The sequence below is a fragment of the Nipponia nippon genome, unplaced genomic scaffold, assembly GCF_047370975.1.
Source record: "Nipponia nippon isolate SJK-2023a ecotype South Korea unplaced genomic scaffold, ASM4737097v1 scaffold_4, whole genome shotgun sequence".
In the NCBI taxonomy this organism is placed as follows: domain Eukaryota; kingdom Metazoa; phylum Chordata; class Aves; order Pelecaniformes; family Threskiornithidae; genus Nipponia; species Nipponia nippon.
In genome coordinates, this window is record NW_028262358.1 from 62,022,322 (window position 1) to 62,045,956 (window position 23,635).

Sequence of the window (23,635 nt, forward strand, 5' to 3'; positions counted from 1 at the left end):
AAGCTTAGTTTTCCTGCTGCATTGGAATGGAAACAAATTTTTAAGCTTTGCAGGCTTTCATGGAACAGATCTGTTGGCCTCTGGCCACCACCACTGCCTCCTCTTTGCTTTAGCGTGGCCTGGCCAACTCGCTTCAGTCATATCTAGCAGAGTGGTCAAAAGCTAGTTTCTGCTCAGGCCTATTCAGTTTTGTTTTCTCTACTGAGACACCAAATTTAAGTAGTAATCAGGGTCATTTGTGGAACACCGCATTTTGTTATGGGCTTCTTGCCATTAGAAATCAGATGTCATCAAACACATTTTATGTGCTTCTCCAAACAGCCATGGGAGACAACAATTGACTTTACTGACTACCACTGAGTTTGAAGTAGTGGTATAGACATGCAGAACTTTTTACATGTTATACATATATAATTTTTTTTATTCCAGCTTCATTTAACATGATTCAGAAACAGTTTTAAATATCTGATGATGACAAAAGACAACCAAAGATGTATACACAAGACAGGGAGAGGGACACAAACTCAGCTTATATTACCACCCAACATATTAAAAAAAAAAAAAAAAAGTTTCTCTGATGCCCTCTGGTTGTACTAGTATCACAAGGCTTAAAAAGTGCACATTTCAAAAATGCTGTTGTCTTATCTGTTGTTCCATTGATTTTAGTTCCATATAAAATATAATTAGTGTGACATAATGTTAAGAACCTAGGACAGCAGGACATGTACTGAAGCCTCTAGACATACATCCCATATGCCTACAAGTGAGTGGTGCACAGTAGTGGCATTCCCCTCTGTCCTTGTGTAGCAAAGTACTTTCCAGTTGCATCTTTGCAGGCAATATGAGATAAGGTAGGTAATATAATGACATAGCTACCTTGAGCTATAGTATCACTGGGCTCTTGGATTTCTTTTTCCTCTTTCTCTTCTTGGACACAGGAAGCAGCAGCCATTTGGGCAAGAGCAGATGCACAGTTAGCAGCAACTCCTGTAAAGCAACAACACAATTACTGTTTAACCAGCATTTCCTCCCCAATCCCATGCGATCTCAACAACAGGTTGTGTCAAGGAAATATGGCTGGATATGTCTATGCTAGGGCAGGCGTGCTCTATCGGGAGTCCTACAGTCCAGGTTCCTATCCAAAACTGAAACATGATGCTGCTTTTCTCTCTCTCCCAAATTCCTTCAAGGAAAGTTACCATCCTGTTTTATGAGTCTGCCATGACATCCCACATGCAGCAGTACCTAGAGCACAGCTCAGCCGGGCTGCCCTCCTCAGTCCATCCAGGCTCACGCAGATGGAATCCTTCTCCTTTTGGTTCTGCTCCTTGGCTCCTTCTGCTCCCAAGATGAAGGCCAGCCCCTTGGAGCTACCTGCCATGCGGCCAGTCAGTGGTGTGGACAAAGTGTCAATCAAGTTCTTCCAACAGCCGATTAAAAGGTATCGGGCAAAAGCAACTCCTGGAGTGAGAAATGCATTACTACTACTACTGGAAAATGACACAACAGTAGCTTTATCATCAGTGGTAAAAAAACAAGTCATATTTGTCCTCTTCATGCTGGACTACCCATTAACGTATACGATGTACTGACATACTTCCTTCAACCCTTAAATTGTTGTTCTAAAAAAAAAAATTTATCTGAATATGCTTATGGTATATAACGACCCGCTGCTGGTAGATACATTTGTGCTTATAATACAGTCTTAATACCTGCAACAACAGAATCATCTGTCTTCTGGTTTTGGGAAAGAGGAGATTGAGCTGAAGCAGATGCCATCAATTGGCCACCAATTGCACTGCTTCCCAAGCCATCGATATCTGCCAGAACATTAAAAAACAACAGATTACTATTTGACACCCAGATGGTATAAGGAAAGCATCTCTTACTGGCTCTTCGTTCAAATAAGTACTACCGCTCCTGACTTCTCAGGTATGCTTTTTAGTTGTTCTTTTCTGGCAGCCTTCTGAATCCCTGGCATAAACATGAGCTGTGGCATCTTATGCTTTGCCCAGTATAGCCAACGTTTTCTTGAAGAGGGGAAATATCCCACTCTCAAAAGCCCACCCACCCCCCCCCGAAGTTACACAGTCAACAGAACTCTCAGCAAAGATTTAATGGCATTTCTTACAGTTCAGAACTTCCCACACCCTTAAATCTCCACATTTCTTAGTATAACCTTTCAAATCTTGCTAAATCCTGTATCTAGATGTTCCCAGACCTTAGTTTGAGTCCTCAGGAGGCACTGGGATCCTATGTCCTAAATGCAATTTTTAGTAGACCTACGTAGGTTCAATCTCAACAAAAGAAATACAAGCCTTTCTCCAACACAATGGAAGACCAGCTTCCAACAGACAGTTTAATGTTAGGAACATCAGGTTGATTTTCCTTCTAGCAGCCCCGGTCTGTCTGTCTCTTCTCCATATACTTCATGGCTATTGTTTTTCCAAAGTGTTTCTTTCAGCTTCTCAGCCCCATAGCTAAAAGCAACACTGAGCTCAATACAATCAGCAAAAAACTTTCAGAGCAGTGCCCTTTGATTACCAGCTAATGGCTCAGCTGAAGCCAGTATTCTCCCTGCATACATTGTTTTAATTTGTTTTAATTACCTCTTTGTATTCATACAGTATACACATCCAATCAGACAGCGCATTTAGTATCAGTAGAATATCATAGACATTCTGCTGCCTTTCAGCTGATACCCTTTGATTTTTTCCCTCAAATGAAGCTAAGGATTGTTTTTAAGAATTAGCTAAAGGTGCTCCAGGTTTTCAGCTTCTCTCTAGCGCCATTTGGCATATCCCTGGCATAGCACAAATATGAATCAAGGAGAGCCCAATCTGTGGAATGCTTCCACGATCAGATGCCACTATTTATATTTGTACTGCACCACAGGCACACTGAAATGGCTTTGCTATGACATCAAGAAAACAGCAGCCTTACTGCTTATCATCAACAGGTACCAAGTCTACCTGAACTGAAGTGGACAGAATTAAGAGATGTTTTGGTTCAGTGAACAAACCTACTCTCCCTGTCTCCCAGGGACAGTTTGTTTTTAAACCTATGCTTCAAAAGCTGTCTGTCTGATCCAAAACAAACACTTAAATACCTGCCACAGTTAAGTCTGATTCCTTCTGTACCAGTAATTTCATGAAACACCACATGCTGCATAATGACATGCTGCTCTGTATGCAATGCAATGAAGTGGCATGTTATTGCAGTTTGTTTCAAATGTGTTTGGAAGTGAGCCTTGCTACCATAACATAGTACTCACCAGTCAGCATGGTGATAAGTGGAAGGCTGTGCTCTTCAGGGCTTCCCCAGTATCCAGCTTCCCCCAGCATGTTCCTTTCTAGTACCTGGTGGTACAGTTCTTCAACCCAGGCCTGAGAAAATACCATCAACACTCCACTGGACTGGACCTGCTTCATGAACTCCTTCTGCAGAGAACCATAAAAGCTGGATGTAAGACAACAGTAAGCCCTACAGTATGAGCCTCAGCCCCTAGATCTACTCCTGACTGTAACAGAATGCAGGAGTAGAAAAGAAGTTATGCAAAAATAAGAATCAGCTGAGGATCGCAATGTGTCTTTATGGTGGAGAAGGACATGAACAAGGAGCTTTCCCTTGTCTTACTGCAGTTCATGCAAGATGCAGGTCATGACAGTTCTCGCACGGTGACAATGGCACATGCTGATCTCGTACTATTTCCACAAGGCAGGGATAGGATCTCAATTCCAGTAAAAAGAAATTGTGGCACCTAATGCTGCCTGTCCAGGAATCAGGCCCTTCTGCACTGAACAATCACCACAGATGAACTGGGGTCCAATTAGATATCTGAACTGTTTTCAACAATACTTAGGTCATGCTCAGGCCTGCTGTGCACAGTGCTGCCCCTAGAGAAGGTTCTGAGTCACAGATTTACTCTCACAGCTGCTGAAGGACATATCAGAACTGATGATGATGTTAAAATCCACTTGTTTTTGAGGTCTTCTAGAATATAAATTCTCTTACATGGGAAGCTCAGTAATAATGGTACATTTTGACAGAAATTTTTTTGTTTTCATTTTTTTGTTCCATATATCACCTTTTTTTTTTATTTTTAGGAAAACTCTGAAACGACTTCTCTTGGGCAACTTAATTGAAAAACACAGATTCATGTTTCATAAGTCCTGCAACCTTCAAAACAATTTTTAAAAAGTCCAGGAAGCTGAGGAACCCCAGGTGCCACAAAGATCATCAGTTCATATTACTAAAACCTAATTATTTTTCACTCTAACTTCTCAGGTCTTCATCTGCATAAATACAAATCAAGTATTAAGCAAGAAATTTGTCATTACGCTCAAAAGTAGCTGCAAGATGAAGGTACATCCCTTGAAAACGTGCACGAACAATACTTGCTGCATCACATGATGCTAATGAAGATCTGTTCTGGAGACAGGGTATCCATCAAAATGACGGCTACTTTAATGATAATCAGTGAGCAGCATTCATTCCTCCCTGAATTAAAGAGAAGTTGTGTAATTCAGATGCATGACATTTATCATGCAAGATTCATAAGCAGCGTGGAGAACGCTTCATTTGCAATTATTATTTCTCCACTTAGCAAGCAGCCTGAAGCCTTTACGTGTGGGCTGTTTTATGTGAAAGGAAGCAAAACAAATTTTCTTTTTTTTTTAACAGTTTTCCCATATCCCCCAACTCACCAGCAACACAGGGGCTTGGGCAGGCTTCTTCCTGTAGTAATCCGAGTTGGCCAATTTTAGGTTGAGCAGCAGAGTGTAATGTGAGACCATGTAGAGACTGTCTGCATTCATCAGAGTCTGGAAGCTGAAATTTAGGTTTCCCTCAAATCCTGGTGAGTGCATCATACCTAACAAAAACACCATGTGAGCTCTCACATTTTACACAGATTTTTGCCTGGAGGGAAAAAAAAATCAAAAACTAACCCTAGCATTTCAGCAGCAACACATTGCTAGAATAGTTAATGAATCATCAGTAGAAATTACTCTACTAAATGTACTAGAATAGGGAATAGAAAAATAAGTAGTCCATTTAGAATGCAGTGCTGCAAGGCAAACTGAACACTCCAGTCACAGTCCAGCAAAGCAACATGCTAAATTTGAAATACACAAGGAGCACCAGCATTCATTGGGATGACTGCCAGGTGCAAAGCAAAGGGCAGGATACATCTGCAATGCTGACTGGAAAGGTGAGGTGGGAAGGGGCAGAGACAAAGCCTGCTTACTTAACTGAGCATACATTGCACCAAATAGTGCTAATGAGGGTGACAGCCCTTTTAACCCCCCAGAAAATCTGTCCTGGCTAAGTGAGTTGTTGGATGGGGACTGGAGTGCTTGGCACCTTGCAGGATCAAGCTGTAACCATCATTCTCTCCATGGCCTAGAGATATTTCAGGCCAAGCTGGCTGGAACTCATTACAACTCCAAGCCCTGTTTAGTTCATACAAGACCTGCTTTCTAGATAGCTGAGCGCTTGCAGCTCTGTCAGACCCATAAGCCACCTGTAAGCACTCAGTACTCCTGAAAACCCCCTTTGTATGAAACGACAGCCTACAACCATGCCCAGTAGTACAATCCCTTCGTCCCAGGTAGGATGGATGGCACATACATTTTCCTCTGAGTTAGCTGACCTACTGATAGAAAAACATAAATCAAGTATGAGCAATACCTAATTGAATCCCCACGATCTGTAGTTTGAGCCATCAAAAAAACAGAAATATTAGACACCCCCCTCCATGACCCACAGTATCTCATGGTTTTCACATCAACTGTGAAATCCATTCATATGTCAATTAGGAAAGATTAAGGAGTAAGCTTTATCCTAGAGGAACATTTGAAACGAAACAAAAAACAGCTTCCAAGGTTAGTTACATGATGAAGTAAAGCTGTGTCATTTGTTAACTGCTGCAGTGGTTTACTGTGAATATATTCCTCCCACCATAAAGCTCATGCCTTGTCTTAGACAAAATACAACAAACCATTAACATTAAAAAAAAAAAATCCACACACAGAAAAGAAGCAAATGTTTTTCTTGCCTCGTGAGGGTTTGAAAGCTCTGTGCTGCTGCCTTCTCGGACTTTCCACTGTCGTCACTTTGGGGGCGTGGATAAGGTGAATAACTGTTTGAGGGCGGATTTAGAAAGAGAGTAACTGTTCCAGGGTGGGTCTAAAAAAGGAATAGCTGTTCAAGGGAGCAACCTTTGTGGGCGAGGGGTGATGGGGCTGGCCACAAACCACACGCACACAGGTTGGCGTGTGCTTGGGGTAGATTTCTCATGGTGAACGTTAACAGAGACTCTTTACCTAGTGCCAAAACTGCAACCATGTGCCTGAAAGTAGCCTGTGAGTAGCTCCAGTGACTCCTTCATCACTGAAGGCAAAGATGCATCTTAATACGTTGTTGGATGGAGGATCATGATATTGATGTAGCTAGAATATATAGATTTGATGCCTTATCTCTCTTAAATATGTACCTCGGGGACTAGAATCTGCTAGAGTAATAAAAACCTCAAGGGAAAGAGGTATTTAAAAGGAAAAAAAAAAGCCCACTTTGTTTTGTATTAAAATATTTTTTAAATTGTGCAACCTCTTGTGCAAGACTACAATTAAAAAGGAAGGTGTATAACTGCACATAAAAATGGCTACTACATAGTGGGTATGTATTGGAGCACCCAAAAGTGTTCGGGAAAAATATGGTCCCTAATTTCCTCTAAAATATGGGAAAATAAACAACTGCATTTGAGAGATGCTGAGATCTCGAAAGATGCATAAACTTGCAATGATACTTAACAACATAAAAACCTTACTGCTAAAAGGTATGGAATCAAAACTGAAAAGAGGTGCTAAAAATGTTTGCTATCATTATTCACGCAATGGCACGCTATTGTTAGAATTAATGCCTTGACACTGCAGTTCATGAGAATAGTTATGTCCGAATTAAGAGAATACTGATCATCAACTTTAATGATAAAAATCTGCCAGCCACAATAAACAATGAGGTTAGCACACTGTCTTAACAGAGACAACAGTTCATTTAAATTGGCCAGGTAAAAGGAGGTCCTGAAAAAATGCAAACTTAATGTTTTGTGCAAGTCAAGATAACGTTGAGAATGTTTTGATAATTTGGTATTTTTTAAGATAGACATCACACTCCAGTGTCACTAAGGAATTTCTGGCATTGGTTTTACCTAGCAATAAGGAGGAACTTTCTGAGGAAAGATGAAAACTGTAGATTACAAAGGCTTTTAACCAACTGGCTTCCAAATCTTGATTTCACCATAACTCTGCTTAGCTGACTTCACTTTTTCCATGCTTATACTCCCATGCCAGTGCCTCAAATTCCTACCTCCTTTCATTGCTTTTCAATCCTACAAAAACGTAACAATATTACAACACTATTTAAGGACCTAGCCTGTAGGAAAGACTACTAAATTGCAGATAATGTATTTTTCCCCCAAAGTGTAAGAAAAATTGAAAAATGAAACAAAGCAGTTAAATAAGGTCTCTCAGAAACACAAAAATACTGCTTCTGTACTGGCTGGTCTCAGAACTGCACCTGTCTCTTTTCTCAACTCGAATCTTAACCAATACTCAAATTTTCTAATGTATTCTTCAGGAATTATACGTGAATAGATGTTGTACATACAATGAATAGGACCAGTTCCTCTAATTTCACCACCTAATTTGTGCCTTGAATTGTTGGTGCTAGTGAAGGAGTCCTGAAGTAAGGACTCAAACGTTGCCTATAGAGGCAGATCAGACTGGTGTCTCACAAGGTCTCCAGGGGGAGTTCCTACCCCCAGACATGTGTTTCAACTTTCGTAAGTCTCTCTCTCTCTCCCTCTCTCCCCAGATCTTCAAACTCACGCCCCTCCCACCTACACAGGAACAGAAGTCCTCACCTCAGGAGGACTGATGGACTTTTGCTTAAGATCTGCAGTACAAGTTAAGGGATTGCTTCAGCTGGATTGAGTCTCATTCCAGGTGTCCAACTGAAACATGATCTGCACAGATCTTGTGAGAGCATAAAATTACACCTCTGTAACAGTCACGGCTCTATGAAGAACAGTAACTTGCTGCTATATTTTTCCATGATTCCTTACTGAGTGGCATCTTCTAAGAATACTTCACCAAATCAGACTGGAAACACGGTACACATTTTTAAATACAGATTTAGCCACGGGGTGGCTTTCTTAGGAAACTGAAAGGTCTTCCTCAACTCAATAGTCTAAGTCCAAGACTAGGCATCTTTTTAAAAGAGATGTACAAACCAGAAATTATGGACTTAATGCAGAAATCAAGTGATATTCTTCCATCTTTCTCACTGTATTAGTCATACTGAATGACAACAAAAGCCGTGTTTAGCCTTAAAATCTAGAAGTCTGCCAGGTCTACCTCTTCCAATGCTTTAAAATGTTCTAAAGGGATTTGACAGACAAAAGAGAAAAGAAGTGGTATACTCATGCACGAGGAAACAGGTGCACAAAAGTTTGAGCTAGAGTTCTAGTCCTGGTCTTCTGGCATAATCTCACTCTTTTTCAGCAAAAAGAAATCCCTCGTGACAGAAAGGATGCTTTTGAGCACCTCAATTAGGAATGTAATTAATATTAACGTCCCTTTTAAGATATCTCCATTCTGTGATATAACATGGCCAATGTTTCTTAAGAATGTCATCAACCATCTTCCTGAGTTAGGGCTTATTTGGGCAGCATTTCAACAGGACATCAGGAATATCAGCTCATTCACCCTACTTCATATCTAAATTATGCTGTATGATGATGGGAGGCATCCTTTCTGACTCTGTATGAGTTTAATGTGTGTGAGAGAGCACAAATGAATGAAGCAATGATTAGGAAAGGAGCAATAGGAAAGGCAATTGTGGTGAATTAAGTTAAAGAAACAGAGAAATATATTTTAAACAAACATTTCCACTTTGGCCACTGTCAGGAAAAAGAAACCCTTCTAAAAATATATAAATTTATACACATTTTAAATGTACTATCAACAGGACAAACTAGCCTTTGCATGGTGTTTTTTTGTTTGATTGACCAAGTCAAAATCCTGAAGATTCTAACCCAGAAAGAACTGCAGGTATTTAATCTCTTAAAAGGTAAGATCTTTAACTATTTTTCACTTGGTCTGAGTTTTGAGCTTTGCATTTCCTGTAATGATAGATAGCAGTATTTAAAAAAAAAAAAAAAAAAAAAAAAAGAGTGAAGAAGAGAGTCGCTCCTCTTTTCTTATCCTTTCAAGAGCTTACTGCTGTGGAATTTTTATCACCTTCTTTGCAAGGCTGGCATTACCAATAGTAATGCAGTGATGTACTAAGCTACTTAAATCTCTTTCAAAACAGGTGATGGTCCTCCCCGCACCCCTTTGATGCTAAGGGGCAACCCCAGCCTCTCTTTAATGACAGCATGTGCAAATCTTCTCAACAGATCTTCACGAACCTGTGAAGAGGTATCTTACTACAGAAAATTCAGTTTCTCTATTGATTGAGGATGTAATCCAGAGCCTGTTAAGAGTCAGTGGATTGATCTCCCTTTGAATCAGCACTTGCATATTCAATTTGCTTTGCCCTAAATGAAGTGTGCTGCTATGGAGGAATGCGCTTTGTAAAGCACAAACCTGATTCTGGATATGTTCTCTGAAGATGAAATCCTACAAAAGAATCTGTGTACAGTGCTGTCGCAGTGTGCATGCTGGTTAGGCAGTAAATATTTGCTTGCAAACCTGAGCAGAAGGTTGAAGAGAAACTCTGCAGTGCTCCGTCCACCTCCTCTATGCTGGGAAGAGCTATAAGCCGAGGAAGAAGAGCTTCAAGTGACTGGATAAACAGCCGTGCACTGTGCTGGTCTGCTTCTTGGTTTTTCAGCAATTTCAGAGAGAGAGCAGCGGTACGTAAGGACCTGTGACCTGGACAATCCCGTGGTGTCTGCTCCTCATCAGCCAGGGAGCAATTGTCAGAGCCTATGTCTGAAACATCTGACCTGCCTGAGTCCTTCTCTGCTGCCATGGAATACTGATCGCATGAATCAAACTCAGTCCTAGAAAGGTCCTGGTCATCTACACTGAAGTTACTTTCACTGTATCTGGATCCATAGGACCGGGTCTTACAATCAACCGATAAGAAGTTAGTTATATCTGGATAGACTATGGTGTGGCTTCTCTGAACAACATCTGGCTGGTCGATGGTTTCTGACTCTGGTTCTCTATAACGTATCTCTTTGCTTTCACGTCCAGCTGGAGATGGCAGCGAGTTTTTTTGACTTTCTGGATTATCCTCTGGAGTTGTCTGTCCCATATCCCCTTCCAAAGTGGTCTGACCAGTGTCTGTGGTAACACTAATGCTAATATCAGGACTCTTCTCATTTCCTGATTCCCAGGCAGGATTTTCTGAGGACAGGATGCGCCTCTGCCACCTAAAGTCGGCATCGTTGATCTCCATGGAGTCCCTGCTTGTCTCAGTCCCATCCTTCAATTCTTCTAAGCGCCGGAGCAGCAGCTGGATCTGCTCTTCACTAAGACCCCTCCCTTGGCTCAGCTCATCTAATGCTCCAAGCAGGGCAAAGACACAGGACACCGAAGCATAACATGCTTCAATACCACCTTTGATGCATGCTTCTGTCATCCCATCCATGATACTACAATTCAAACAGAGTTTATTTAAGTGATGCAGCACATATAGTGAGCGCATGTCACTATCATCCAACACCATCCCTCCATAACCAAGAAAAAAAGAAGCGCAATTATCCTGTAAGATTACTCCTGAGAAAGACAACTAGTATTAGAACAAATGATTATACCTCCCATGTGGACATGTCCAACCTGTAAAGGGAGTGCCAACCAGGGAAACAGTTACCGTGCATTTGTACCAGCATGCACAGCATGTTTTCCCTTACAGACAAGCACTTACACTGAAAAAAAACCCCCAACATCCAAGTGAGGCTGAATTTAAAGCCATCTGTGTCCTGAAAATTATCTTATCTACAAGATATGATCTTTCTAAGAATGAAGAATTCTTCTTGCTCAATCTGAGGGTTTAATCTGTTTAAATTTTCTGTTACCTCCTTTGACTTCATCTTGGAAATGCACCTCTAAATAAGCACACAGTTATTTCATTGCAAGATTAGGGACCCAAACCCAAGACCTTCCAGCTGTAAACCAAAATATTTGGGTATTTTGGCAAACTCCACGAGGTAGTTATCTATGCCTTTACAATCAGGCCCAGACTGATGACAGACCACTAAGAGCTTTTACCCCTCTTCCATTTTCACAGCTTATTTAACCAGGGAGATACCCTGGCTCATATTTGGGTATGCTTCTGAAGGTATAAGTGTTTAAGTGCCCTGTGTGCACAGGTTAAAAAGAGGCTAAAGGAGGAAACAAAGCATACAGCTTGAGAAGATCCAGATGGGACTTCCTTTTAGAAATAGACCTCTTCCTGGATTCTGACTCAGAAGAGCAGGGCCCTGCCAAATCACAGAGCCGCCAAGGACTGCCAAGTATCTGAAAGGAAAGGAAACAGAATTTACTAGAGGATTATCTAAGCATTATTTGAATACAATAAATGAGTCATAGTTCTATCAAGCCCTGGAACCCAAGGTAGCAGTACTGTAATTTCTCACAGCAAGGGAAAACAGCACAGTGATGTTCTACTTATTAAAGCTACCTTTCCTCTTTTTAAAGCCAGAAAAGCAGATAGAGTAGAATATTCAACAAGAATCACATATAGAATGTTCTCCAATGCTTTACATTTTTGACTGAATATGTTTCAACTGATACCGCATACAAGACAATCTTTATGCCTAAATATAGAGCAAGTATCTTGCATTATTTTATATACCAAAGGGGGCCTTTCTCTTCAGTCACTCCGTTACAAAATGATAGAGTCATGCAAAGACAAGCAAAGTGATTCCTTCTGACTCAACCTGCTGGGTGGCGTCCTATGAATGCCCACCAGAAAACACAAGGAGAAGGCTTTACAAACAAGCCCATATTAATAAGCAGAAAGAGGCAACAGATATGTCCTGCAGGAAACAATGTTAGACTGAGCTTTTCCTAAAACTTCAAATGTCGTATTGCTATTGTTTAAAATTAGAGGAAGACAACTGCCAGGGTGACTGCCAGTTCAGACAACAACCCAGTGGGTGGCTGTGTGGTGTTAGGAGAGATCCTCAGACACAGAACAGCCTAGGTATGCACAAGCTAGAACAAAAATCCTCTGAGAGAGACCACTGTTCCTACAAATTACTTAAGTTGCTTTGTGTTCAACAACATGAGAAGAAAGCTGCACACGTGAAATGGGAGAGCCCATGATTTCAGCTGCTGCTCAAAGAAGTCTCACACTGCTCCAGTTCTCGTGCTGTCAGAGGCACTGGGCAAGAGGCCAGAATAGACTGGTCTTGGCATGGCCACTAAAGACATTCGCAGCTTCCTTGTGGCTATTCTAATAAAGCTCAAGGAAACTGTATTTCAAAAACCTGGCACGTAATCAAAGCATATATTCACCTTAATGCCTGGAATACTACACTGTGAGGATGAATGTCTCCTTCTAGCAAGAGCAGAGAGTGGAGATAGATGCCAAAGAAGTTGAGAACTGGATCACTATACTGTATCTCACCCAAAAGAGCAGTCATGACTCAGTGATAAGATCTGCTCCATGCAGTACCACAGCATGAACACTGACAGAGTTGCCATAGCAGCTTGCGTTATGGAGACAAATATAGCTATTACGACTTTGTAAAACTAAAAATATTTGTCAGAGTGGCTTTGATGCAACAGCTCTGCTCAGAAAGGGCAATTTCAACATCCCTAGTGCTCAGGTATGGAATGGACTGGTATGCAGGTATCAGCAACATTTACTGTTAAATAAACATTTTGCTTTACATGCCTGGATTTGCACATGTGATTATCCTACCTCTTTCATAATTTTGATGGCTTCTACTCGGTGCTGAGGTGGTGGGTAAAGCAATATCCGGTGATAGAGAGACTGCAGCACAGGCTTCATGGATTCCACTGACCCCACCAGTCTAACTAGTTCTGCTGCAATATAATATATTGTCCGTGCAACTGGCCCACTGAGGGCAGGTGCTGTGGAGGAACAACCTGAACCCCGTCCGTGATCAGAGATCCCTGAGGAAGGTGAATCAGCCTCAAGGCAGATGCTGCTGTGGGCAGAGGTGATAGTTTTGTCATGGATTGGATTTCCCAGGATTACTACTAGGGCTGGACACAGTTGCTTCCTGAGAAAAAGAGAAAAGCAGCAGATGGTAACTGAAAAAAAAAACCTCACAGGAACAGATTGAAAATAGCCCACGGTTAAATGAGATACACACTCTTGTTTTAATGATCAGTCAACAGCAATGGCTAGATAGAATAACAAATTACACCAGGCTTTTTTCATCTCCCAAGCATCAGCATGCTAGTACATATGGAAATACTTTTGGGTGCTTTATAAACATGGTACTGATTTTGCAAGTTCATGTTGCTGCACAGCACCGCCCTTTACAGGATAGCATGCCTGCCTCTTTCATTGGCTACAACCTATCATAAGGTAGAAATTCTAGGTTTCTACTGCCAAATGTTTCTTCTTCAGTCCAACTTGGGAGCTTTAAAAAAACCTGACCAAACAAAAAACAATTTATGTTAACTAGAAGGCCTGATGTTCCACCACTGAACTGCACATGCATGTATTTTAGTGAGCACCCTTAGTTGCAAGCCTCTTTTTTGCTGGCTTTTGAGAACATAATTAAAGCCTTCTACAGTAACCCAAAGTGTGCATTGTAACACTTCACATGCCACTAAACACTAAAAACACTGTCCTTCCTTCAACTGGCTTTCTGCACGAACACTCAAGTGATTCCACATCAGTGTATCACTCTTCTGTGGAACCAGAGCCAAAACCAACTCAGCACTTTGCTCCATTAGCTGTCATTTCAGCTTTGCACTCACGCACTTGACATTTTACTTCAGTCTGCAAGACCCTAATTTAAAAGGCCAAGTGCTGCATGAGAATTCACTCCCAAACCTGATTCACCCACATGCCTCAGAGGTTCAAGCTGGCACCTAGAGCAAGCACCCAATGACAAGTAACGATTCAGCATAAAAAATAGCACATCTTCATAGTACATCTTATTTTCTCAAGATTTTTATGCAGCCCAGCACTTCTATTGCTTCTCTTAATGTTCTTGCTAAAACAGCTTGGCTTCCTGAAGTCACAGAAAAAAAACCAGCTTTTAATCAGACAGTAGATAATGACTTTGAGTCTGCTTATTACATTTCTTTCTCCAATCAGGTACACTTCAAAACATATCAATTCACTGCTTAAGAAACGTGTCTGCCTCGAAGCAGGCATAATCACAGGTTGCAACAGCAACATATTCCCCACACACCTTAGTCCCATCAAAGTGCTTCCATATCAAGCTATGGAGAACACTGTCAGAAGAACACAGAGCTAAATCTCTTTGTCTGCTGCCTTCTTTATCTTCTGTTGAGAACTGACTACAAAGTGCCAGCCAGAAAGAGAGCTGTATGCATGTAGGCAACAGCTCCTTAAAGAACAAAGACAACTATCAGTTTGGTTCACAGCTTCGCTAGACAGCTAATGGATTAGTGTGAGCTTACACTGCTATATAGTCAAAATTATGTTTGCAGTTTAAACTGATTCATGTCTTCCTAGTGGGGCTTTTTTTTTCCACTTCATCTTAAGCATGTAGCTGGAGGATGCATATGCCTTGGCAGCAACGCAGGTTAAGAAGTCCTGCCCCAATGGCTTGCCCTCATGATACACAGTTACAAATACAAATACCTGCAGATTTGCAGCGTAAACTAGATCATCAAAATGATGTCAATTTAAAATAAAACAGGAAATGTTTTCTTTTAACCGAGATAATTTCAGTGACCTTGCTTATAGGATGACCGCACAGTCAGTCACATAAGCGTAAACAAAGGGTTGGGTGACATTCAAGTGCAGAAACTTCTGAAATGGGTTTGCTATGAAAGAGAGAATTCTGCTCTTACATTAGAGTTCCCAGAGGCCTCAGCACAGGGTCCCTGTGCAACATTGCCAAGTATTATCAACCTGAAGATCTCCCAGTCCAGCAGTCACTGATTTTCCTAGGACAGCAAGGGAAGTTATGGGTGCCTCTACATGTCGCATCCTTAGAATTGGGCCCAAGTCAAACACTTCCATTTCAAAAATTACAGGGTAAAAGCACAAGAAACACATTTGTCATTAAAAGTCACGTATATCTTTTCTTAACACAATCACCTGCCAGGGTCACAGGATGGGCATGGACTGCAAGGAACTGCGTATTAGTTACATTCTTGGGTTTTTACTATGACTGAATTATCCATATGCTATTAAAAAAGCACTATTGCAAACAAAAAGAGGGAAAAGGATTATTTCAGGTGCTCCTAGGTGATGGTATCAAACAATTTAGAGGTAGATATGAACACTAAAGACATCAAGCCTTTCTGGTGAAGTGTATTAAAAAGAGGATTTCTTGATAAAGTGGAAGCACCATGAAGACCATTTAGCCTCAGCCTTTATACAATGCAGGTCATAAGCATTTCTGGTCACCAGCACACTATCTGACATTAATTCTGCTTATCTTCCTGTATTACTGCGTCAGAGCAGTAAGAATCTCTACAGCACTCTCCTACAGTAAGCAGAATATTTGTGTGTTTAATACCACACACAAATACGAACTATTGCAGAAAGTGTGAGAGATTTTCTGTTCTGACTAAATACATTACACTTCATTACAGTGACAATTCATTACAGGGATTTAATGTGCTAGCTGAGCATGAGGTCCTAACCAATCTTATATGAGGCACAGAATGAACTGATAGTAGGTTAACAGCAAGCTCTGCTCACATCTGGAGATTTATTACAGGTTTGTTTGCATGGCTGCGGGGAGAAGGCCCTTTTGTACTTACAAACTGAATATTTGCATTAGTCTTCAGACGTACTCACCATATTAGATCAGTGAATCCTTTGTGCTGGTGCATGCTGGGAGAGGAGCTGTTTAACATGGAGAGGATGCACTCCAAGTAAAGAAGCTGAAGTTGCCGATTGTCACTGGCAAAGAGAAAAGATGCTGTTCACATCACATTAAAACAAAGATTATTTAATTCTCTAAAATAACTACATGAGTTCACTTGAAAATTATACCGCAGTTTATAGCAGTGATTTACTTTGCTTCTTCCTATGGATTTACAGTGGTGTGATCACTTTTATCATCCCATTTATTTTTAACTGATTACATGCAGCTAGCTATCTGCTACTTTTTGTAAGTAATAGAAAGAAAATAGATTTAATTAATCAAATTTCAGAGTGAAGAATTAAAAAAAAATCTACGTGAAAAAAAGAGGAAGAAGAAAACAGAAATAATTATTCAAATTCAGTCTATAAACTTGAGGATGAAGGAACCCTTAAACAGAGGAAAAGGAAATAACCAGAAGATTTTGGACTATTGGATAGTTTCTTCAGGCAATGTGAAGGGCATTTAGGCTGCTCTCTTCTGGTTATTTTTTCTCTTTTCTTGGTGACAGCCACAGTGGTCAAAGTCAACGTCTACAGGCAGAAAGTCGCATGACGACATGGCTACCTTTCAGGGCCTTGCCAGTTACTCTGTCAAAACCATAAACACAACGTGAGCTTCATGAGAAATAATGTGAAAGATCCTGAGGACACCTGGAATTGATGCGCTTGTAATATACGATGTGCTTGTACCTACTCTCAGAATTAGCTGCGGATTCAGGAGAGAAGCAAGGCTGAGATCTGAAAGGAGCTACCCATGCCAATTGCACTCACATTATGGTTTTCATTCCTAAGAAGACTAGGATTTATTCATTCTTTTTTGGTCCAAGATGAGAGCTGGAGGAATGTATTTTCTGATATATGATGGTAGCTAAAGGAAGCGGTAAAGAATGGATTTATCTTAACTGAAATTAAGGAATGAGAAATGTCTGCTCTTCTGTCACTGCCTGAATTCCTTTTGCTCCCATAGACGAACTTTCATCCAAGTAAAACAGTACTTGTTTCACGTGCCATGCAGAAAATAGCGAATCCCGAGGCTCAAAACTAGATTTCTAACTCTATGCTATGGAGGGTTTAAAACTGCTGGCTGGTTATATATTTTAGAGGTGATAGCCTTTTCCTCACAACAGTCCACATCTATCTGGAAAGACAGGCACATTCCAGATACAACTGCCTTCTTTCCCCACAGCTTTTCTTACACTGTATCTTAATGCAGGTCATCAACACCTTGCAGTTGACACTTGCATGGGCACGCACAGGGCATCCTTGCGCTCTTGATTGCTCTGATGACTCTTACTACCAAATCGTTTTCCTCCAAGTAAGAAAGGAACATTGCACTCCTACACACCTCAGCGTAGCTGTTGTGTTCATATCACCGCTGCCACAAATTCCAGCGTCACCAAAGTCACCAGTGGTCCCGAGAAAAAAATTCACTTCCCTGAACTCTTCCTCATCACTCATAGCTATGCCTCCCTCAAAACCAAATTCTAATAAGCTTGAAATTTAGAAGGAGGAATTAAAGTAATCTTCAGACTAAGATATTAGAACAGGCAGTATAGCATACTAAAACCTCACTTCACTAACCTGAAGGTTAGCAAGTTAAGTTGCTGCCAACAAAGTGTTTTGAAGGAGATACCAAAATTGGCCTTGAAAGAAATAAAGGCTTTTAATTCATTGAGTTAGTTCTTTAAGAAGCCATCCTAATTAAATGTATTTTCTTCAGATTCAATCAGAATCTTTTACTATGCTTTGCACATAATTAGAGAACCTAACAGTCTAGGTACATCATTACAAGCATGAAGTAAATCATGGCTCAGCGAGTATTTTTAAGTCCTCTGAATTTCTTATTGTACTTTATCTACAGCATGCCTCAATCTGTTCTAATTCAGTACAGTTTTATGGGGAGCTGGGATTGCAGATAATTCTTTAAAAGACTTTCAGTGACTTTGAGAGATCCTGTCAGGTAGTTTAGTTTTCATATTTCATAACCAGTAATTCGAAGTGATTATCATTTGGTGGACAATACTTATCAGATGATAGCTGTTTATAGCTTCACATGTGGGCAAAATGTGATACAAAGAATTAATCTTTCAGCTGGTTTTGCCACTTGCTATTGTTAGATACACACTTTTGAAGATCTCTTCTTATTGTCCTGTAACTATGCACACAACTAAAAAAAAAAAAAGTTCCTTTAGAAGATTCAGAAACATGCTTTTGTTTTCCCAAATGCTGACACTGACTAAATAATGCTAAGTAAGGCACTCTTCCCATTCAAATCTTGGTGTAATTAGAGGCATTCAAGGGAGGAAAGCTTACAGAAGAACTGCACACAAAGACGTCTGCATTGTCCTTGGCTCCGGTAGTCCCTAAGCCATAGACTTCCTGAAAACGGTAGAGCGTATAAAAGGAAATACCAATGCATGCTTGTTTTGCATTTCTCCCATTTCCCCAAGTTCATCACTGGCTACTTTCAGAGACACACAGTCCAACCAAAGAGAGAACGTTATGCTACATTTAAAATAGTTTCAAATCGGCTTTTTCGCTACCACTCAGGTGATTCGCAACTGGCAGTAGTAGCAAGTTAAATCTTATTTTACTGATACAGAAACAATGTCGTCAAGTAAGAAGTTGTTGTTCCCTTAAAACTTTCAAAGTATTCCAGCTTGCTCTATTTCTAGTTTTTAAATAATTGCTGTATAATGTTTGCATTGCTTTTGGCTGGTTTGTCACCTCTCTAACACTTAAGGCTTTTTTTGGCTCATTTCTTAATAGACCATTGGTCGAGCCATGCTAGAATGCCACAGGAAGTAATTTTTAACTCATGAGTAAGTATTTACTGATACAGTACTGGCCACTAAGAGACTCTAGTATTTTAATGCAGTGTAACACCCTATCACTGCCCATAATAACTGCATTTCAAAAGTCAGGCTCATGCATTTCCAAGTAGGTAGAGTGTATGATATTCCTAAATCTAAGGAATACTTTGGTAATGCAAACTATTTCAACTGGATAAATGTTGCCTTTCTAAGAAGGACATATTAATTCATTCTGCACATTGAACGGTTCTGTTAGGTTTTTCCATGTCTCTTGTAACTGTTGTTCTCTCTACAACGCTTGCTTTCAAGCCAGAAAACTTCTCCTTTGACAAGTATTTTGCTGCTGTATGGGAGTTACTTATAGATTAGATTTACTGGAAGCTATTTAAAGTTGAACAGCACACAGAGAAGGCAAATTAGCTTCTCATCTCAAGTGATGATTAAATTAATGCATCAGGAACATTACTTCCTCTAATAAACACTTCATTTAAGCACAGTTTTGCTTCATAATCCCAGAACTGTAACAGTACAATCACATGTATCAGTGACAATCTCAATCTCCAGGTAATAAATTCAAATTATAAACTGAAATAACTCACTTTATGACAGCCTGGAGCTTCTCACAGAGCACAGTGAGGACAGATACAACATCATCACAAAGAGACTCAGCTGAAGTACCTCCAAAAAGGACAAAGATCAGAGGCATTACATATGTGCAGCTGGATTACAACCTCAATTCACTGCATAGACTTTCAGAGTTGGTCGGAGCTTCTAAACAATGAGCGGGGCTTCCAAAATTCATAGAGAATATGCAGTAGCAAAAGTCCTAGATTGGAAAGTGATCGCCATACAATGAAAAAGCAGTACTATTAAATTCAGAGAGAGCACTGATTGCTTACACGCGTTTCCAGAAGATTAGCTGAAATCCAAATCAGATAATAAGTATATAAATAAATAATAATAAAAAAGGACTGGCTCCAGTACTTCTACACGGCAACTAAAATTTCTGTATCTCTCCCTGTAGTTTGTCTCTGCTACACAGCTTCTGATGTCTGATCAGGTCCTGATCTTAAAAGGGGATGCTTGTGCACTTCAAAGATTTTAGCCTCCATCCACACAAGTTCTCCTGCAGAAATCCAATGAGAAGATCAAAAGCAGGGATTATTTCTACCTATCAGGGAAGATGGCGGAAGTTAACCCAGAATAGGAGTAGAAAGAATTCTCTTGTAAAAAAATCAGTTGGCAAGTGCGAACACACCTTTGCTAGTGATGTGCCTTCAAAAGCTGCCGTTATACAAACCGCATCTCTGGCCTGAAATACAATAACACAACCATTTCCAGATTCCACGTCCTATTCTATGACTTTGTTTCAATTTAGGAAGTAAAGCCACTTACTAAAACTTCCTCCAGAGCACTGAAAATCCTTAATTAGAGAAGTTAGCACCTTGAAACAATCATTTATTACTATGTTGAGTGCAATGCTGTTACTATGGTCCAAATGAAGACACGACTGAAAATGCCAGGAAGTAACAGGGCCATCCCAGTTCCTACCACAGGTAACATCAAGCTATGGTGAATGTAAGAAATCCTGAAGATGCAATTCCTGTGACATCAAACAGTACTGTGCTGATGAAAGTAAAGTGAAGAATAAAAAAGCTAGATTGGAAGGAGTTACTAAAAAAGTGGTACAAATACCTTGAGTCTTGAATTTCTGCAAGGCGTCATGGTTTTCAATTGTCTGTCAAGGAAAGACAAAGGTTGTGTAATCAGTGGAAGCGGTAGAAAAATACTGTAAAAGCAATACTTTAACAGCAGAGCTTTCTTAACAAATCCATGTCCTCTATCTGTTTTGGGTTTTTTGTTTGCTAGTTTTTTTTAAGTGAAGCTTTTGCATAACATTTTCAAAATTTCCTTAAGATCTGTTTTAACAGTCATTTAGATTTAAGGAACTCACATCTCATTGAGCTGAACTAGGATTTGTAAATCCTTAAGGGATTTCCTGCATCTAAAAAAACTCGGTAATAACTAGGCATGTAAGTCGCATTGAAAATAACTGAGAGGAAAGCATGGTCTAGATTTCACAAAGTACTTAGAAGCAAAATCAATTGAGTATTAGAGACTTTATCACATTGTCATTGTTAATGTTACAGTGCCAACACAATTAATGGCAGCCAGGAAATGGAAACGACCTCTTACATCATTTGGTTCAGCTGTGGTATAGGATTCTTCTTATCAGTGCACAAAGGGGTCAAACCAAATTCTTCTCTCAAGCATCAAGAACAAACTGCCAGGACCTAAATGCATCTCTCATATACTTTCACCTACTCCTCGGCTAAGAACAGAACTAACAAAACTCCACTTTCAGATCCAACCGAAATGTCAAAACTACTGGTTTTGTTTTGGTTTGGGTTGGGTTGTTTCTGGGTTTTTTTTGGTAAATGTTTTGGCTAGTAAAATGAACCTACTAGCACAGACAGAAGATATGTTTAAGTAAACCGATTAATTCTGTTTTGCAGTTGCTCATTAGTATAAAAGTAATCTAGTCTAATAATCTAAAATAGAATTGATCATCTTAACCCAAAACAGACGTAAGGAAAATAATCTGTACAACTTCAGTTCTTAAAATTTCCTAATAAATAGAAACTGACTTTTACAAATAGTACTTTTTGATAATGTGATAATATACAAAGCAGCATGAACGAATGTAAGAAGCCAATGTAATATCACATGTGCCCAGAACATTTACAGTTTTGCTGACAGTGTGCTGGGATTTCATCCAAACAGCTCTCAATAATGCAATAAATAGAATTTATTTTTTTGCTAACAACCAAGCAAAGAATTTCATAAGCTTAAATTATCTTCTACAAAAAAGTAGAAGAAAAACCTCCATTACGCTTCCCTTAGTTGAGAATTTGTTTTGCTTATGTAAATATTTGTCATGCAAAAACTTTTGGCAAAAGGATTTCAATGAACCTTAGGAAAACAAGTAAGCAAAATAAAAAATGGAAAAGGAAAAGGCCAAGGCAGCCCAACATCAGAACAAAGCCTCTTTTGTTTAATGGAAGGAGAAAAAAAAATAATCAGCCAAGTAGAGCTGATAATGTGAGAGCTGCGTTTCTGATGGACTGCTCTGAAGCAGGCGCAGAGTCAGAGCCCAAAAAAGCTTTTAAACAGGATTAATTGTGGAAGTGTCAAATAAAAGCCACAAGGCACAACAAGCCAGTACAATACACTGCAGCCATGGACATGGAACCATTTGTTGATGCCAGAAGGCTCACCATATTTTCTTGCTTTTGTCGTAACTGTAAAGTCAAGTCACTCAACATTTGGCTGAGGGTTGCCCGCACAGCGGTGTTAATGCTCCGCTGGTGACAGCTAGATACATATGTCTCAATGCAAACCTGATGAGGAAACAAGATAGCAGTACATAGATATGAACTGTAACTTACCAGTAACACATTTTAGGAGGATACCAAGGTCTCTTGCATGCAGATAGTCAGCCTTCCTTACTATTTCATATTGCTTTATTAGCACATAAAAAGTTTTCAGCAACATGGCAAACTGAGTAAGTAGCATCTAGAAGCAGCATGCAATTCATCAATTAGTCTCACAGCTGCAGGAATGGTAAGGCAATATTGGCAAAGTCTTCCCTTTCTGTCAAACCCAAGTGATTTTGGCACTTGCCTTGCTCTGTAGATAATTCCCTAAATGCTGCTTTGATTGTTCATTTCTAGATACTTATTTGTAACTATCACTCTGCAAGCCTGTATCTGCAACGTAAATACCCTCCAATTCTTTACAGCTGTTGCTTCTGTTGTATAGGTATTTGGCACTTTTCCTATAATTAATCATTACATAATGCAGCACATCTGAAAGCCTAATACAGAAAATACAATAGTGTTTTATGATAAATAACACAAATGATTGCCTTTTAATAACTGGTAATCAACCCGAGGGCTCCTCAGCTCAAAGGTCCCACGGGAGCCAAGGCACCAGTGGAAGAACCCTGATGGATCATCCAGTTCCCGGCTCCATGCCCAGCTGCTCACTGTTTTTTGACACTGTGCTGTGACCAGAGTTGTCCTTGACTTTTGCCCCCAGATGATGCTATACAAACGTCACCAAAGCATAACACCGCTAGGATCCTGGGGACAGGGCACTGCAAAATGCAGTTCTGTCCTCGATCAGATTTTCTGTGGGAGGCGTTGGTCTCTGGAAGAGCTGCTGTAACTGTAGTAACCACTGTAACTACTGCACAGTAACTACTAAGTGGCTAACGGCCTTGATGGAGCTGAGTGGGTTTGCGACGGAACTGTGCAATACAATCTTCTCAGACTGTGACCCAAAGAAGCAGGTTTGGTCCTTTGGCCTACACTGAGTTTTATCATTAACAGTGACCATAAAAAAAACGTAAATGACTGTTCACATACTTTTCAGTCTTTGTGGTTTTATTCTGCCATCATTCGGATATATAGCTACTGAGAAGAACCATGAATACAGACTAAACTAGCTGTGAAAAAAAAAAAAAAAAGAAAAGTAATTTAAAAAAATATAGTATAAGTGATATGCATGAAGAGGATACATAAATGCATCTGGTGTATGTTTTCGAATGAGAAGGATATTATATGATGTAAAGCCATTTTTATAGTTCCCTAATGAGGATGAGTTTTTAAGAGGGAAAAATAGAAGTGAACTGCTTATATAGGGTAATCAGTATTGACAGGGGCACATGGACAAGACTCTTGATTGTT

At 40.0% G+C, this 23,635-nt stretch overlaps 1 protein-coding gene across 5 annotated transcripts in view; it reads right to left on the reverse strand.

Annotated features, from left to right (window-relative positions):
- ARFGEF3 (ARFGEF family member 3) overlaps positions 1-23,635 on the reverse strand; it is a 95,670-nt gene that overhangs the window by 32,897 nt on the left and 39,138 nt on the right. For 2 of the 5 annotated variants that reach the window (XM_087775940.1, XM_087775938.1), the window contains 13 exons: positions 22,163-22,285; positions 20,580-20,622; positions 19,484-19,562; positions 16,003-16,107; positions 12,943-13,267; positions 11,419-11,531; positions 9,756-10,666; positions 6,059-6,142; positions 4,707-4,873; positions 3,275-3,440; positions 1,713-1,820; positions 1,246-1,461; positions 877-987 (listed from right to left, as the gene is read on the reverse strand). In XM_087775940.1, the coding sequence (XP_087632066.1) occupies positions 877-987; positions 1,246-1,461; positions 1,713-1,820; positions 3,275-3,440; positions 4,707-4,873; positions 6,059-6,142; positions 9,756-10,666; positions 11,419-11,531; positions 12,943-13,267; positions 16,003-16,107; positions 19,484-19,562; positions 20,580-20,622; positions 22,163-22,285 (2,551 nt within the window). The remainder of the gene's footprint in view (positions 1-876; positions 988-1,245; positions 1,462-1,712; positions 1,821-3,274; positions 3,441-4,706; positions 4,874-6,058; positions 6,143-9,755; positions 10,667-11,418; positions 11,532-12,942; positions 13,268-16,002; positions 16,108-19,483; positions 19,563-20,579; positions 20,623-22,162; positions 22,286-23,635) is intronic. The other 3 variants (XM_087775941.1, XM_087775939.1, XM_087775942.1) reach the window with 2 other exon arrangements.